Raw genomic sequence first — 17,935 nt, 5'->3', positions numbered from 1 at the left:
GACGTTCGTCTTCCCGCCGCAGCATCCTCCAGCATAAACGGCGGATTTACAGAATTGTAAATATAATGCTTCTCTCAATTGTTGCATGCGGGTAGTTTTTATTTTCTGTGCAGCTACATAGTAAAAAAAAAAGATATTTAACTTGAGCCCAAAACCCGGTGAGGAGAGTGAAACAGCGTTGACCAACTCTGCTGGTTTTTCCCTTAGCCACAGCGACATCTAGTGAAAGGACGAGAGTAATGCCATACAGACGTACTGTACATACTAAATTTCCTAATTCTGCATAAGTGGAAATAGTGAACATAATTTCACCGTTTCTGTGTTAATCTTTGCGAGACCCAAAGAAAAAAAACGCGCCGATGAACGATACGGATCGAACGACCGATTAAATAAAATGCAATATCTGAAAAATCATAATCATTCTCAGGTCAAACTATATGGAAATGGTTTCTAACTAAAAGCAAACGGCTTAAAATGTCGGACAAAAAGAGAAGAGTATGAAGCAACGTATAAGCTGTTTGATTCCGGCCGGTTTCACTGCTTGAGCAACGCTCGTCTGATACAACCTGTTTTGGTAAGAAGCTCTGATCCTCTTTTTGGTTCCTGTCGAGACTCTTCAGTACTGAAGAAGGAAGGTGTTGTGTTAAAACGCAGCTGCTGCTAAAAAGAGACCCGAGGAAAGAGACTTTCTCGACTTTCACAAAGTAACGGTTTTGCCAAAAAAAAACGCACAATGCCGAGGGTTGGTTTTTCCATCTTTATCTTAGGTAAGCCTCTTTAAATTTCCTACTTTTACTGATATAATACAATATATATTGCATTATTTTATGTCATATTATAAACCAGGGGGCCAGATACGGCCTAATTTGATGTCAAGGGGACCGGACCAGTAAAATCATTACCTAGAAGTAACACTAAGTCCAAATTTTTCCTTTGTTTTGGTGTAAAGGATGCAAACAGGTAAATGATAAAAATCTTAATATGTCATGAACTGTTCCTTTGAAAATTACATGACGAATTAATATTAAAAATGAATATTAAAAAAGAATTGATGAAATTACAAAATTACACCCTAAAAATATTGTTGAGTTCAAAGAGGAAATCTTGTCACTGTGGGAAAATTTGCCACTAGAATTTATTAGAATATTGATACGTATCATGTATAAAAGGAGTGATAATGTTTACAAGGCTATTCTGGTTATTAAATCCATCTTTTTAATTTTGCCCCTTTTTTTTCCCATCGGTTTTTTTTTTTTTTTTTTATAGAAATAAGAAAAGAAAAGCGTTAACAATGTCACTAGACGTTTTTTCATCAAAAAAATTTGATATCAAATTTTGAAGCAAAAAATACATCGCAGAGTTACTTTTTCATTTTTTTTCTTGCCCATCTTTTTTTAAAACCCACTGTATAAAACCCCCAGATGCATGTGAGAAAAGAAGCGCGGGCCGCATTAACACAAAAATTCGATTTCAGGCAAGGGGGCCAAAAAATATTCTTCCGAGATCCGCGACTCTGAGACCCCTGTTATCAACCAAAGACAAAATGTCACGTCTCTGACGCTCAACTTCTCCTGTCATAATCAAGTTTAATCGAATCTCGTGCAAAAATGCTGTTGTGACTTTCTGCAGGGGTTGTCATGGTTTCTGCCACGGCGGCCCAGGTACAGGTGGACATGACTTTACCCACCGTCACAACTCCATCAGAAGACGTGGAAAACACGACAGCTGAAAGTAATTTCACGTCGGAAGCGCCCCCCTCCAGCTCTAGCATCGATTTCACCATGAGTATGAACTCCATAAATCCCAGGATAAAGGTGAAAGGTGAGATGTGATCTTCCGTAACGTTCAAGTTTGTACGCCTCATGAAGGATTTTGTTCAAAACCGGAACACATAGATCAAGAATCTGAGCTAATTCACCGGGAGTTTATATCGTTTTAAATAAGAAACCTGCATCTTTCAGATAATGTCACCACGGATGAAGACCTGATAGGAAATATAACCACATCTAAACCCACGTCCACCGTGTCCACCACCAAAAACAGAGACGGGAATAAAAAAGGTGAGTTGAAAAGCAGGTTGATAAGTCGGCCGCTTTGACTCGCACGGAAATTAGAAGGAGTCACTTCAGCTTCTGATGTTTCCAAAAATAAACACGAGCTTATTTGTAACGTCCTCTCCGCTACTGAGTCACAAACTCAAGTCTTGTGAAAACTTGACTCAATGAGATTGTTATAAAAGAATTACAAGGGGACCAAAATCACCGAAGCCCCTTGAAGCTTAGAAAAACCTTTGCAAGCTATTTATATATATGTATATAAACATATATATAAATACGTGTGCAAATAGACACTCTCACACACACTATACACTATATGTATATACAATAATGATAATAGTAATACATTTAAGGTGCTTTACTTGACACTCAAGGCCACCATGCTGGCATATACTTATCCACAAAACACATATTTAAAAGAAAATTAAAAATAAAACAATAAAAGTGATATGTTTATCAGGATATATGTAGCAAGTAGATAAGCATAACCTATGAAATGCGGTTTGAGACGATGATGTCGTAATACTTATAGTCCGGTTGTCTTTGAACGGTGGTTAATATTCTTCTTTATTTCTTCATTAGTCACTTCCTTCCGGATGTTCGAGTGTGTGTCGGTTTGGGGTTTGTGATTATGTCGTCTATGAAGGACCTGATAACTTCTTTGCTTATTTATTAGTAATAGCAGGTGAATACAGTGGAACAGTTTTGAGTGTCTGGAAGGTTTATTCTAAGCCCCCAGTGACTTTAAGGGAATTTTCGACTTCCCTATTCCAGCTACTGTGTTCAGATATGAACAGCTTTATCAGGTGGTCAAAGATCTACTGACAATATTTATCGTTTTTGTCATTTCTGACAGTGTCCCACAGTGACAACACCGGTGAGTGACCTCTTCCTTCCTGTGCTTCTTAAATGACATCACTTTGTTTTCCACTGCAAGTAAACACCGTTGCCTTTCTTCGTTGTCAAGGCATCGTCATCCTCATCATCATCATCGTGGTGGCCGTTGGCGTCGGTGTAATCTGCTACCTTACAAGACGCCGAGGACGGGTTAGTGAGGACCACGGATATTCTCCGAGCCGCAACGGGATATTGACGCTAATGTCTGACGTTGGGAGGCAGGCATCTTTGCTTTGGTTCGAATGGTGGTTCGAAAAACGCCGGTCCAGGTCTGAGAGGCTCAATGAGGCTAAAAGAATAAACCGTGATGTCTTGCTTGATAATAATCATCATGCAAAATTGTTTTCTAACAGCTCATCAGCTTAGTTCTCCTGACCACCCGGTATCTGTAGAAGCCAAGTTTGGCTAAAAACAAATAAAGAAGATCCATAAGCCACTGGGCATCGGAGGGTCTGGTCACTTTTTTTTTTTTTTTTTATTCCGGTAAAATGCCATTTTCTTGTGTTTTTCTGAATCCCCTTTCCCCGCAGCGCCTCTCTGTTGACTTTCCTTCCCGACCGGATGAGGCCAACGTCCCGCTCAGCGCCGTCGACGCCGATATCGCCGGCGATTCGTCTAATCAGAACGGTCGGTCAATGTTAGTCCCGTATCTGTATTTGTTTAAAAATGACAAATAACAGACGCTCAAATCGGTTTTGTTTTGTCGCAGGGCTGCAAACCTTCACCGCTGTGGAAACTACTGAAAAGGAGTCCCAAGAAGGGAAGGCAAATAACGAAAGCGATGCAGAAGATAACGGCGAGCGAGGTAAATCGGTCATGAAGAAAAAAATAAAACAGAAAGACGGGCAAACGATGTGACAAGACAAAGCGAACTGTGTGCCAATAGCGTGGTATGTCTCTTCCTGTTTTTCAAGAACAAATGCAGGTTTAATTTTTTTATAGCAACTCAAAGCATCAGACTTTTAATGTAGCACTGTGGAGACTTTAACCTCAATGCCACTGCTGCGCAGTTTATTCTTAGCATTTGATTATGATTTATTTTATGTAAAACAAATCTATCTGGGGCAGCGGTTAACGCTTCCGCCTCACAGAAAGAAGATCTCTGGTTCGATTTCGACAGGCCGGATCTTTCTGTGCGGAGTTTCCATATTCTTCCCGTGTCTGCGCGGTTCTCCTGTTTCCTCCGGCGGTTCAAAAATATACAGGATGTTCATTTGAGAGCCTCGCTTAGCTCAGATGCGTTAATGAGAGGGGAAATAGCTCGGCTGAGCGTTAAAGAGAACCGATGAATGACAAGGAAATCTGGAAACGTGCGAAAAAAGACAACGCCCTCACAAATTCTGTTTCACAGAAATATGTGATAACGTCCAATTTATGGACTCCTCTGGAAAAAGCCTCCTGCAGTCTCCAAACCCGCCACTTGGTGGAAATAGAAACCTGGTCCCCAAATCATCCACTGCCTCTTCACTGTCAGTTTTGCAACCGAGTGAAAAATAGGCTTCGGCTTCTTAGGATGCATTTTACCGTTCTTATATTTGGTTCGGAGACTAAATCCGCATTATTAGCTTAACAGCCGATCTGAGTTATTTCAAGCACACGTGGAATAGTAAATTTCGTGATTCTCCTCCGTTACATCCACCCTGTAATGGCGCTCTTCTTGGAGGCTGTCCGAGAAGAGTGGCGGCGAAAGGTTCGAGCCCGAGCGTGTCTCCGGGCGCCGTGAACAGCAGATCCCTCTCAAATAGTTCTCTTTTCTCCCAGCGCATAAATGATTTCAGTCATTCGCAACATTCACAGCAGAGCATTAAGTCTTACTTTTAACTTACTTTTGCTTTAACTTAATAACTATGAAAGAGCTGGGAGACATTTCTTAAACTGGTTCGATTTCCAGCGTGATAATGACAAAATAAACCACCCTGCGTACGGCAAATTCCACATTTAGTCAGAAACAGGAAGTGACCTAAACGCAATGTTCTCACTTCAGAAAATAAGTTTTACACAATAATTATAGCCCCAGCTGCAACAGTGCAAGCTGTAGTGCAACTTTGTTGAAAACCCTGTCGTTCTTTTTCTGAAGTTTCATGCGGCTGTATTAAAAGAATTTTCAGGCAAATAAGTTTCAATTCCCACGATTGACCCTCACCTCATTCTCAAATATTAAAAGAATGAATTACGCAAAATGATTATAACATTCTACAGAACAGGTTGACAGGGTAAGACACAAAAATTGCAATTGTATTCAAAAAACGGTTCCAATTTTCCCATGGGTTATTATACCTCTGAAGGACATTGAAAAAAAATTGCCTGGCAACATTGAAAAGTCAGGTAAACGTATAAATAAACACGCTATTAAGAAAAGGGAGGATAAAAATTAGAATTAAAAATGTCTAGTAGCTATGTAAAAAACAAACAACCATAGAATTAACCATGTTTAAATAGGAAGTGAGGTAAAGCTGCATTGAACCCCAGCTGAGTCCTTGGTGTCTGATGTTCTGTTCTTAAAATATATTTATTTTAAACCAACCGCAAGGATGCGCAGTGGTTTGCACTTCCACCTCAGAAAGAAGGTCCCTGGTTCAATTCTGACAGGGTTTTCTGCGTGGAGACTCCATGTTCTGTCCTTGTCTCCCAGGTTCTCTGGCTTCCTCCAAAAGTCCAAAAGCATGAAGGAGGTTCATCGGAGTCCCTTAATTCACACACTCATTCAATGTGTGTGAATGAGTGTGTGAATGGTTGTGTGTCTCTATATGCGGCCCTGTGATCGACCGGCGTCCTGAGTGCAGGATAAGCAGTATAGGGAACGTGTGAATGAATGAATCCATCGATCAAAATCCAAAATGGCCAACATAGCCCCCTGAAATATTTATACACAAGTACAGGAAGAGTACACTTTTTGTGTTGTTGGTAAACACACTAGAGGTAAATGAATCTACTCGGTAAAGAAACCCCGATGTTCGCTTCTGTCTTAGTACCTCCGTTATGGCCACGATTTTGGTTCACATTCGGGAATCAAGAAAAGGGGAGATATTTAAAAAAAAAAAAAAAACGGCTCTGTTCAGTTCCCCTCCAAACTCTCCGGTGACTTGCAAATGTTGCAAGTCCGTTGCATCTCATCACCGAGGGTTTCCGGTCCGAGTGTGTTGCTCAAGGGTTATTTGACCTCCCATCGTCCTCCGCCGACGAGGTAACCGTGATGATTTTCTGAAATTCGGCGCCCGAGAAGCCGACCTCTGATTCGTCCTAACCCCAATGGCCGCCTTCCTCCCGGCTCGGGGTCCCCTTTCCCTGGGCCTAACCCCGGGTCACGTAATGACGGGGCTGCTGGACTTTCCCACAGCGTTCAACAGCTGCATGGCTGTGGCTCATTAGGAACTGCTCAGTAATCAGCCGCCTCATTACCAACATGGTGGCCTCCTCAAAAGCCTGAGAGAAAACCCCCCTCCCCTGCCAGAGAGAGTGCAAAAAATATAGGGCAAAAACTGCTAAATCTGCACCGTCACAGACGTAAAGATGATGAAGGTCAAAAATTCTACTTTTCTGGATTTTTTCACGTTTTTTAAAAATAAATTTACAAGTGCCTCTATATTGTAAAATATTAAAATTTTCCAATAGAGTCAATCAATTTGTAAAATATTGTAAAATAATATATATATATATATATAAATATATATATATATATTGTAAAATATTAAAATATTGTAAAATATTAAAATTTTCCAATAGAGTCAATCAATTTGTAAAATATTGTGAAATAATATATATATATATATATATATATTGTAATAATATATAAATATATATAATAAATATATAAATATATATTGTAAAATATTAAAATATTAAAATATTGTAAAATATAAAAATTTTCCAATAGAGTCAATCAATTTTAGGGGGAAAAAAAGTGAGTTTATGTCCTCGGGAACAACTGAAAGGGCCGTTTGCTTTTATTGTCCTTCACAGCTGAGGGTGAGAAGTCCGCGGACGATCACAACGCCGAGTCTGCGGCTCTGGGTCCGTCTGGAAGCGGCTCGGAGGAAAAACCCAAAGAGCCGACTCCCTCTGCACCTGTAGAGCCAGACATGGAGGAGAAAACTGATGACGAAGGCATCGTCTCCAACAAGACCTCAGTGGAGTCGCTGAAGGAGGTCAATGAGAACAACAGCAACAGCGTGACCCCGGGGAAAGGTTTGTTTTGAAGTATTTTTTTCTCCAAAATGTCCAACTGTGCAGCTCTTACACTTTAAAGGGTCTTTCAAGGCCTGTTCCGAACTTGATATTTTAATTGCATGACTATCTCGACGCGTCTGCACTCAATTCAGATTCTCTTTTATTACCCTTAAAACTGCTCGGATTCTTCCAGGGGGGGCCGAATTCCCGCAATTTGCCGAGACAATTTTACTTTGTGTGTTCTGTGCCTGGAACAGGTGAGTCAGCTTGCTCAAAAGGGAAAAAAAAAGGAAAAAAAAAACTTGGCAACAGACGGAAGAGGTCATCCCGCTTTTACTAAAAAAAAAAAAAAAAAATTACCATAACATTCGTACCAAACCGCATTTGAATGTTTATTTTATAAGGTAGCAGCTGAGAAATCAGAGCCCAACTCTTTATGTACAACATTTTTTACTTTCTACTTGTTTCACCTCTCATTATTTTATGGGGGAATAAATATATGATAAAAAATGAATTGAAAATATATGATCATGATATGATAATGAAAATAAAAATAAATAGTCATGAAAATGATGACAATGATAAATAAAAAAAATTAATAAAGATGAAATGAATTGAAAATATATGATCATGAAATGATAATGAAAATAAAAATAAATAGTCATGAAAATTATGACAATGATAGATAAAAAAAATTTATAAAGATGAAATGAATTGAAAATATATGATCACGAAATGATAATGAAAATAAAAATGAATAGTCATGAATATGATGACAATGATAAATAAAAAAAATAATAAAGATAAAATGAATTGAAAATATATGATCATGATATGATAATGAAAAAAAAAAGTCATGAAAATGATGACAATGATAAATAAAAATAAATAAATAAAGATAAAATAAATTGAAAATATATGATCACGAACTGATAATGAAAATAAAAATAAATAGTCATGAATATGATGACAATGATAAATAAAAAAAATAAATAAAGATAAAATCAATTGAAAATATATGATCATGATATGATAATGAAAATAGAAATGGTCATGAAAATGATGACAATGATAAATAAAAAAAATAAATAAAGATGTAATAAATTGAAAATATATGATCATGATATGATAATGAAAATAAAAATAAATAGTCCTGAAAATGATAACAATGATAAATAAAAATAAATAAATAAAGATAAAACAATATAAAATAAATTCATTTTGACCTTTTTTGTCCCTATTTGGAAATGCTTCACCCTTTGCATTTAACCCACTATGGACGAAGCATGAGCAGCGGGGAGCGTCTTTTTTGCTTGGGAACCGAAGCAGGAGCTTTCAGCTCCCACCACCTGAGTCACACCGTTCCAGATGTTTTCATGTTTCCATTACATTAAGGCTTATTCCCGTCACTGCTCTGCTCAAGGTCCCCGCCTTTCGTTTTACAAATTCATTCTTTCCAAATATGTGGTACAAACAGCGACAAGCTGTGAAAGCAACGTTTCAACATCCTTCTGATCGTCCATACGTGATTTTGTCTACATTTACATGGATCTATATTGATATCAGCAAACTGGAGCCTTTACAATTTTGGGATATACAGTCATTTCACTGTTGAAATACATTAAGTTTAAGCTCTCAGTTGTATTAGTTGAGTAATTCTAAAGAAGAAACAGTTGGTTTGCAGATCATTCGCCTGTTCATTTGCAGGCCCTTTAACTTTAAACAAAGGATTCACAGCAAATCTCAGCAAGCATTTTCACATCCTGGCTCTCCGAGTTGCCGCCTGCTTACGATCCGCTCGCTCGTCTCTTGAACAGATTCAGAGTCGACAAACAGCTTTGGGAAAATTTCCCTCGACAGCCCGATGTGAGACGGGATTCCTATTCCATCCCTCCCTCCGTAAAACATGGTAAGACCCCGGCCGGCACCCCTCAGCCTTCGGCCAGCTCAGGTGTTGGTAACAGGAGAGCTCCAACCCTGAAGTGCGTGTCAAGAGTCACCACACAAATCGGTGGCATCTTGGAATATGAAGTCAGCAAATGTGCCTTTAGTAAACTAAGGATATGAAAAGAATAAAAAAAAAAAATTAAAAAATGTGATTGAATGCTATACAGTGATCCCTCGCTATAATGCAGTTTACTTTTCACGGTTTGGCTACTTCAGGGATTTGCATCATGCGCTGTGTTCTGCATTCTGATTGGCTAAAAAGTCACTCCGCTTCTTCTCTACCTGCGCGTCAATAACGTTGCAGTTTAATATGTGCACGTACGTAAAACAGCTTGCCAAATTTACATTACGTACGTGCAAATTCTCTTGCAATTTCGAGTTTCTCTAAAACCCGTAATGTTGACAAAACGCTCTGGACCGACAAAAGCACCTGCGGCAGGGCCCAAAAGGCAGCGGAAGATGCTATCTATCGCAGATAAAGTTAAACTTCTGGACATGCTAAGGGAAGGTAAAAGCTGCTGTAGGTCGGCATTACGGAATTAATGAATCTTCCGTTCGTTCCATATAAAAGGAAGAAAAAAACATAAGGACGATTTAATTTTTGTAATAATTGTAAAAAAAAAAATTAAGGTTTCTAACCACCGTGAAAAACAAGGGTATACTGTATTCAATCACATTTTTTTTTATTTTTTTTTTATAATTCTCAGTCAATTCCACCTCTAGCCCATGTCAATCTCTGTAGTCTTCTGTCTAGGTTAAATATGTTAAATTTCATCCTGACTCCTGGCATTTTATAAACTCTAAATTCTATAGATAAATGTATTCTTAATTCTTCTACTTTTCTTAATTATTGATGTTTTATTTATTTTTTGATACGGCTGTGACAATCTTCCAAACAATACCAATTTATAGCCCTCTTGCAGTCAGGGGTGCGGTGATACGACTGCGTTTAAACAAATGCCATAAAACCTGAAGAGAAGAAAAGCAGACGGGATCATTGGGGTGATACTACATTTCTTGGACGCCATAAAACATCACACAGCCACCAGGATCTTTTGGGGATGGTGGGCGTGTTCAGCAAAGACCAATTCTCATTGTTTCCCATTTACAAGGCCTGGTTTCATACCCCCAAAGTCCGCCCTATGGCATCACCCCAAACCGCTGCTTGCTGCGTCCTAACAAAACCAGCATGATTGAGATAATTTTCGATTAAAATAGTCATATTGAGCTTCACATTACTAAATAAATGTATTGCAAATAATCAAGATGCAAATAACCATGGGATTTTAAACAAACAAAGCAGTGGATGCTTCCAGTGGGGTGACACTGTTGATCCAGTGGCTAATGGAATTCTTACTAAAAATCGATATCCAAGCTTTGCTCGGTGAGTTGAATAAAAAAAATAGTCGGCATCCTCGGAAAAACTTATTTCCCGATTCCTACGATATTCGCTCTCATTGCTTCGGCTTTTTGAAATCCCCAGGTTTGCTCCGTTTGTCCTTGTTTAATGAGATTCCTTCCCCGGCAGTAGTGACGAGTCGCCCCCCCCCACATCTTATCATCATCTACTTCAGATCCACATCTGCACCTGTGACTCTCTGCCTTTGCATTTAGGAGCGAGGAATTCAAACAGCTCTTAACAGCTGATGATAAGCTCACATTTGAGAGGCTGCCTGCTCAGATGCTCTGTGTTTGAGTAACGGATCATCTACCTTCACACAAAAACAGCAGCTTGAGAAATCTAAAGAATCTTAGTTTAAGGAAAGGTCGGTCTTCTTTCTGTGAGTCTTTATACCCGTGCACTTAGTAACAGGAGATAACGCTTCAGTGGCCGCGGCGCCTGATGGTGAAACTGTATCTGAAATATTTCCAGGTACGCAAAAGTAGCCACGACATTTTCATTTTTAATACTCAAACATTACTGGAATGCCAGGGATTTTTTCAAAATCTTCCAAAAACCGGGTCCATCGATGACAGGATTGATGCAACTGAGGACCCTCATTGGATTTAAACTTAGACCGCAAACCCGCTAAGTAATGTGAAGTGACAACATCCACGGCGTGAAAGCACCTGGGCGGGGATCTTTCCGGAAAAGAATTGCACTCTTTGTCTGAATTGCACTTTTTGTAAGTCACTTTGGATAAAAGCGTCTGCCAAATGACTGATACTGATCCTGTCCCAACAAATGATTTTAAGATCCTTTTGCATCTTTAAAAATTGCAAATTTCCAATTTGTTTAATGTTTGACAGTTTAATGCAACACACTGAGTATTTAGCGTGATTTTAAAGAGAACGCTAAAAAGCCTATGTGCCACAATGCTACCTGTATGAACGTACATGTAAGAACAACCATTAGTTCATTTTAGTTTCATTTTATTTCTGAGTGAATTTGCTATTCACACACAGTACTGTGAAATTTATAAATCCTGCAACCACCTCGTTGTTTTTGTAATGACATATCACACCTAAAAAAAACCACGATCGCATTTGGGCAGAGATTTGAATTTCTCGTCCTCGGACGGCTCATAACAGAAAAGGTATTTATTGACCGCGTGAAAATGTCAAACTGCCTAGTAAAACAAAAAAAAAAAATGAACTGATGCTGCAAAAACAGTGAATAACTCAATTTCGGAGGAAAAAGTGAACTCTTCACTCGCTCCCACCTGGTTCAGGTAGTGATGAGAAAGCTGGAAACCCAAGTTGAAAGGCGGCGTGTCGTTTTGTGATGCGGGATAATAGATATGAGCTGACAAGTCGTAAACTAAAGCAGCATAATTGAGACCTTGAATCTTAGCCGTGTTATTTTCCAGTTGGAGCCGGGCTTTCATGTTTCACGGAGGAAACGGTTCGCGTCGGCCGGGATGAATGTTTCACAGCGAGGAGGAGGCGAGCGAAAGAGAGCGACACGCTGACATTTACCGTGCGAGACAATGAGGCTGGCAATTACTTAAACGCAGCTTTTTTTATTTGCGGAACCTCTCGCTGGAAATGGCTGGAAAGTGACGTTTCAGAGAAAGGTCACGAGAATATGTGTAAAGTCTACAAAAATCGCACCTGAAAAATTCCAATTTATGTCTACATGCATGCCGGTAGAACCGGTAATTCTTCTTTTATATCGGTAATTCACTGACTTTTTGGTCCATATGTAAGCAAATATTTGAACAGAGCATCATCGTGATTGTGCTGAGTCTGGGATCTTCATAATAACTGGGAGGAAGTTCCACCTTGTGAGGTTTGATGTGGTTCACATTGGCCGTTACACCTGGGCGGCTTTACAAGAAGGAGGGACTGCCAGAAAGCGCAGGCTGACACTCCCATTCACACGACAAGAAGGGAACATCTGGTGGAGGCCGGTTTCTGCCCTCTCCTCCGCACTTCCTACCGCACACCATCACATTTCGGTGGAGAAATTGAAAAGCTAAGCGTGCAGTTACGAAGCTGTGAAAATAGCTATTACGCTCGCGTCATTAGAGGGGCCACGAGTGCAGCTGCTGCCACTCTGACGCTGGCATTGAATATCTTGAAGATACACCATTAAGTTTGGAGGAGTGACGTCGTCTGTGTATCGGTTTAAGTCTCTATAACATTAGATGAATGCAGGGAATCAAACATATTATGTATGTCAAGGGTATCCTAACTTTTTGCAAAGAGAAGCCATATTTGGTGACATTCTTTGAACATTAACATTAAATGTAAATGAACTATTTCATGAAATGTTTTTGATTGCACATGGTTTACAAAGGGCAACACGAATCTATAGTTTTTACCAAAATCTGTCTTTCATATGTGAATACGAGATAAAATGAGGAAAAGGTCTGTCTGGGAAAAGAACACAATGTTTCAAAAAGATTCAACATATCTAGAAATGTTACATATTATTGACTATTAAATGCTTAATTTCAAAACATGTGATCAGGAAAACAACCGATGTTGATGTGATATTATTCAGAAGTATAAAGCGTTGAGGGCCATATGTATAATTGTATTATTATCAAAAAGGAGAAATTCTGTGTTTGTCATTATTTCAATGTTAGACTCAGATCAAAAATACAAAATAGAAAAACAGGCTGGCGGACCACATTAGATTTTAGTATTGATTTTATGACAGGTATAATATTTATAAATTTGAACATGAGCTGGACTTTGGACATGCCTGAAATACATTGTCTGATCTTGGTAGCGCATCTTATAAATAAATGCAGGTCACGTGTCAGACAAAATATGTTGTTAACGTCCCTAAAAGGCCACCGAACCGCTTCTTCTGCATTACATTGCGTGTCATGTTAAGACAGGAAATTGTAAAAAGATGTACTGAGTACAAACACATAAGCCGCGAATTTCCCAAACTGAGCCGTTAGAAGCTCAGTTGTGGCTATTTAAAGAAATATATAAGGTAAAGATTAAAACACAGATGATTTTTAGTCAATATCTCAGCTTGTTTGTTCGTTTGGTCGTTAATTTCTCAGGAATTTCCGAGCCTCACTGCAGATCTTGCTCACTATTCTTTTACCTCAGTCCCCAAAAACTTTGTGACTTCTTAAGATAATGAATTGTATTAGAACCTCCACTGTCCTTGTGATTCAGATCCTTATTTAATTCATAAAAAGAGATTAGATGTCACAGCAGGGTTATAAAAGTGTGCTCATTCTCTCTGAGCCGTGGTTTCCAGGATTAGATGCCGTGTATGCATTTACTTTGACGCCTTTTTTAACACCTGCTTTTTCCAGCCTGTCAAACACATTTACAGAAAAATATAAGCGAGTCTGTTATGAGCTCACCGTGGGCCTTTTCTTTGCGAGGCCGACATAGAAGGTCATATGCATCATTTTCACTGGGAAGCAAGGCTTTTTCACATTGTGTAACGGTACACGAGGCAGATGTGTGTATTGTTGATGCCGCAACCTTTGTCAGCAGGCATACTTTGTGTTTACCTCCCTTTTGTTCCTTTCTCCTTGACTTTATTTATTTTTTTTTGTCCAAAGCAAAGGGTGTCTCCTTTTCCTGCTCCAGTCCTTCATCTGCCGAGGCTTCTGGTAGAAGTCTGTTACAGAGGTCGTAGGTCAGACAAACCTAATTAAAGGGTGCACATTGACTGCTCGGAGAATAATGTAGCTCAATGTCAGAGTCAACTCCTCTCACATTCTTTGCTTGTCATTAAGCAAGTTCTTGCAGAAGTGAATTCGCGCTGGCCGAAGTGACACGTATCCCGATCCAGTCCACTGATCACTTAACAAGACAAAACCTGAACTAACCAAGAATTCGCTTTAAAAGCTACTGCGTCAACATTTTCGTGAAAGAAAGTCCTCTTCCTTAAAGACAGAGCACGAGGACCCCATGCAGCTTCCCCGATGATCCCCATTCAGTGCACGATAGGTCCTTACATGCACTACTTTCACAGTAGGCGTTTCTGTCCAAGAAGCCGAAAATATTTACCTGTTCTTTCTTTGTGCCTCAGGCTATGACGAATGGTCTGCAAAATATTTATGTTTCCTAAATTATTTGTTGGGTTTTGTTTAAAATTCCTTCTATTTCTCTGCAAATTGGGGTAACACAGGTCAGTCAGTGAAAGAATCTAATGTCCTAATATTATTTTGGAATCATTTTTTTAACTAATTTTCTCATTTTGATCATTTAATGATTAGCAATATATTATAAAAAAACATTCTTTTGAATGGAGCAGTTCATTGAAGTTCAGTGATTCTGTATGTTGACGTTCATCAGAAGGAGGAGCAGACAGGGGAGGTTGAAGCAACTATTTTCCACAACAGTGCCGATGCTGCAGCTCGTTTCTGTATAATTTTCAAAATGCACATCGGACACATTTGTTTATTGACGACACTCTGATCGACTCAAATCACTCCATGTCTGGAAAATGTACATACAGTGTTTTTCTCAGATACTGTCTTCGAGAAATTCTACATTTCTGTGACTCTACAATAAGTGAAATGATATTCAAATGACTTTACTAAACTCTGGATTTTATTTGAGTCCTTTGGAATCCAGAGAAAGAAACAAACCAAGCGTTATCATCGCTCTCATTATTTGCCCTGTCTTTTGTCGAGGAAATACGTGACTTCACAAAATGCATGCAGTTTACATGCGGTGATGAATAACGTGATTAACATTTACTTCATTTCTATTGCAATATTACAACCGAACAGCAATGACAAGTTCGGTTTCCACGATGAGTTGTTCAACTTGAATTGCCCTTGTGAGTTTTATCTTCAAAGGGATGAATATACACTGCTCAAAAAAATAAAGGGAACACTTAAAAAACACATCCTAGATCTAAATGAATGAAATATTCTTATGAAATACTTTGCTCTTTACACAGTTGAATGTGCTGACAACAAAATCACACAAAAATGATCAATGGAAATCAAATGTATTAACCCATGGAGGTCTGGATTAGGAATCACACTCAACATTAAAGTGTAAAAACAAACTCCAGGCTGATCCAACTTTGATGTAATGTCCTTAAAACAAGTCAAAATGAATCTGTGTTCCGCTCCGGCGGCCGACCGGTCCCCTCGGATCTTTTCCTTTACCCGCGGCTCAACTCAGCAAAGCCACATAGCCTAAGATAATGAAGTATTACCTGCAACCTGAACCACGGTAATCACCTGACTCACCTAAAACCAAATCCCTTCATATTGGCAGCAGCTGAGATTTAGAGATTGTGAGGGAACCTTTCCAGAACGGACCGTGCGGTTTAGATGTTGGGAAAGGTGTCATGTTTAAAATTATGCGAATAAAAGATTAGTAGCCATTGTCTTAAAATAACCACAATTATTTAGTCTATTCTTGAGGTGACTCCCGGTCCTGCTGCATCCCCATCACCCTCGGGGATGTGTCTGATTTGCAGGCACTTCTAGCTCGGGCATAAATCACATCAATAGAATCGGAGGAGGATTATGTCAACTAACCTTTTCCTCAAACAGATGTTTCTCCCGAGAGCTCAAAGGTCATGGCAAAGGCCACATAAACTTGGCTAAAGCAGAAGTTACAAGTGGAAAAAGCAGGTGATTCCAGCACACGAGGCTGCGGGACGGGATTATTTTCGCCGCTCTGAACTCGTCTTTTCCTTCCCTTTCAGAGCGGAGAAGCACTTGGAAGCTACAGCAACTTCGGCACAAAGGGGCACTCTAGTCATCATATTTGTCGTCTAAGCTCCTGTTTCTCCAATTGTTATTATCCAATTGGTGCATATTCGATGATGATAATAATAATACAGCTAAAAATAATGATAACGATGTTGCATTCTCCATATTTGTAAATGTAATATATTCACATCATACTTGTATTTAATAATTAACTTCTTATCATGACTTATCTAATAATCAGCTACTTTGCTTGGCACGGCCCATGTAACATTATTCTCATTTCATTCATGTTTATCCGTGATATCTCTGAAACCTTACTTCCAAAACGAGTGGACACAGAGAACTCGTTTCTTGTTCTGTGTTTACATTGTGTATTGTACTCGCGCTGGTCTGGTGTGACATCGTCAAGTATTAAAGTTTTGCACTGACAGACCGTCGCGACGTGAAATGATTGAATTAACGCATCGGATTATCGTCAACGTATCCGCCAGTCAGAAATCGGTTCCGCTGTGAACGCAAACACGCGATCCAGGCGCGAACACGTTTAGTTCAAAGCGGCCGTGTTAAAAGACAGGAATCCCCTGACATGGTGCCACACACATTCCTGTGTCTTTCTCATTTTGGAGCCGGTGTTGTCAAGTAGTAGACGTGTAGTAAGGTCATTACCGGTTCTGATTTGTGCTTAAAAATAAAAACGGGATGACGTGCGAATTATTTCGATTGTATCCAGTTGATGTCTTTTGTGGTTAAAATTCTTCACACTCTATCAGGCACCGTTAACCGCCGTGGGAGGGTTTAACACATGACTATATATAAGGATGCAGATTCCTGTTCAGTTTATTTAGGCACGTCATATTTTTACAATTTCCGTTCACCGTAACCTGTGTCCCAATGTTTGGGTCGGATCCAGACGCTATATCCGGCCTGTTTCCATGGGCTTTGGTTGTGCCTTAATGAGGGCATCGACCTATATCAATCTGCCCGCAGGATGCTTGAATCCAGCACCCGGTAGATGAAATGTTGCACTGCAGCTGTGGGCAAACCCCCTCAAACCTGACAAGAGTCATGGGCACCCTGCAGCAAACCCTCTTCCTCCTTGGAACTGGATCCAAATGTCTCGGGTCTCAATATCCTCTATTTATACGCTGTGTAAAATTACAACGGGCCGGATGGGTAGCAAGCGAGCACTTTGCAGGGGCAAAAAATATATGGAGGCAAACAACTCTTCTAAGGAGATATGGTTTAGGAGGGGTAAACATACTTTCTAATGTATATGTCAGAGCTTCTAATCTTAGCCAATTCAATAATTACGCTGTTGATATCTTATTACAAGTTGATTTAGGGTGAGCTTTTTTTAAAACCGGGAAATATGCTACTTTTCAAGGGTTTCCACAAATGGTCGCCGACAAAAGGGAGCGAAATATGATTTAAGCGTTCGATGCCGAGACTTGCATTGCGCTTGCTGTGTAATAAATATTAAAAAAATGATAGGGTGGTTTGAGCGTCAATTCATCAGTCTAAGTAATATATTTTCATTTCGGACATTCATTACCCGAGGAACTTTCCTTGTGGTTGACCTTCTGTCTCTCTAATAGTCGATGAAGACACGTGAACACAGCGAGCCGCATCCGCGTGTTTCCCGCACAGCTGGTGCGCGTTGTTTATCAGCTGTACGAGTAGTGGAGATGTTCACGAGTGATAAGTTCTCGGACGTGCTCAGAATGTGAAGAATGATCACCGAAAGTGTTGCTTTCATAAAACCAA

At 39.5% G+C, this 17,935-nt stretch overlaps 1 protein-coding gene across 2 annotated transcripts; it reads left to right on the top strand.

Annotated features, from left to right (window-relative positions):
* The first annotated feature begins 557 nt into the window (after positions 1 to 557).
* On the top strand, positions 558 to 16,601 carry LOC147228967 (uncharacterized). 2 transcript variants are annotated; one of them, XM_086157360.1, is made up of 10 exons: positions 570 to 767; positions 1,630 to 1,821; positions 1,962 to 2,060; positions 2,914 to 2,934; positions 3,025 to 3,104; positions 3,485 to 3,581; positions 3,664 to 3,759; positions 6,915 to 7,139; positions 8,939 to 9,030; positions 16,165 to 16,601. In XM_086157360.1, exons 1-9 carry the CDS (start codon positions 734 to 736, stop codon positions 8,989 to 8,991), a joined length of 897 nt encoding a protein of 298 aa, XP_086013486.1. In that variant the 5' UTR covers positions 570 to 733; the 3' UTR covers positions 8,992 to 9,030; positions 16,165 to 16,601. The 2 variants fall into 2 exon arrangements, with proteins under 2 accessions (XP_086013488.1, XP_086013486.1); XM_086157362.1 differs by lacking the exon at positions 8,939 to 9,030 and having other exon boundaries at positions 558 to 767.
* Positions 16,602 to 17,935: the final 1,334 nt, after the last annotated feature.

Source organism: Fistularia commersonii, chromosome 12 (assembly GCF_037954325.1).
Source record: "Fistularia commersonii isolate RoL2024-O1a breed Wild chromosome 12, RoL_Fcom_v1.0, whole genome shotgun sequence".
NCBI classification, from domain to species: domain Eukaryota; kingdom Metazoa; phylum Chordata; class Actinopteri; order Syngnathiformes; family Fistulariidae; genus Fistularia; species Fistularia commersonii.
This window is presented reverse-complemented; position numbering and strand designations above follow the sequence as displayed.

Excerpts from the sequence above, each read along its gene's own strand:
- LOC147228967 (XM_086157362.1), top strand. The coding sequence starts at position 734 with ATGCCGAGGGTTGGTTTTTCCATCTTTATCTTAG. Across the intron at positions 768-1,629 it reads TTTTTCCATCTTTATCTTAG|GGGTTGTCATGGTTTCTGCC; the intron begins GTAAGCCTCTTT and ends GACTTTCTGCAG. Across the intron at positions 3,760-6,914 it reads AGAAGATAACGGCGAGCGAG|CTGAGGGTGAGAAGTCCGCG; the intron begins GTAAATCGGTCA and ends TGTCCTTCACAG.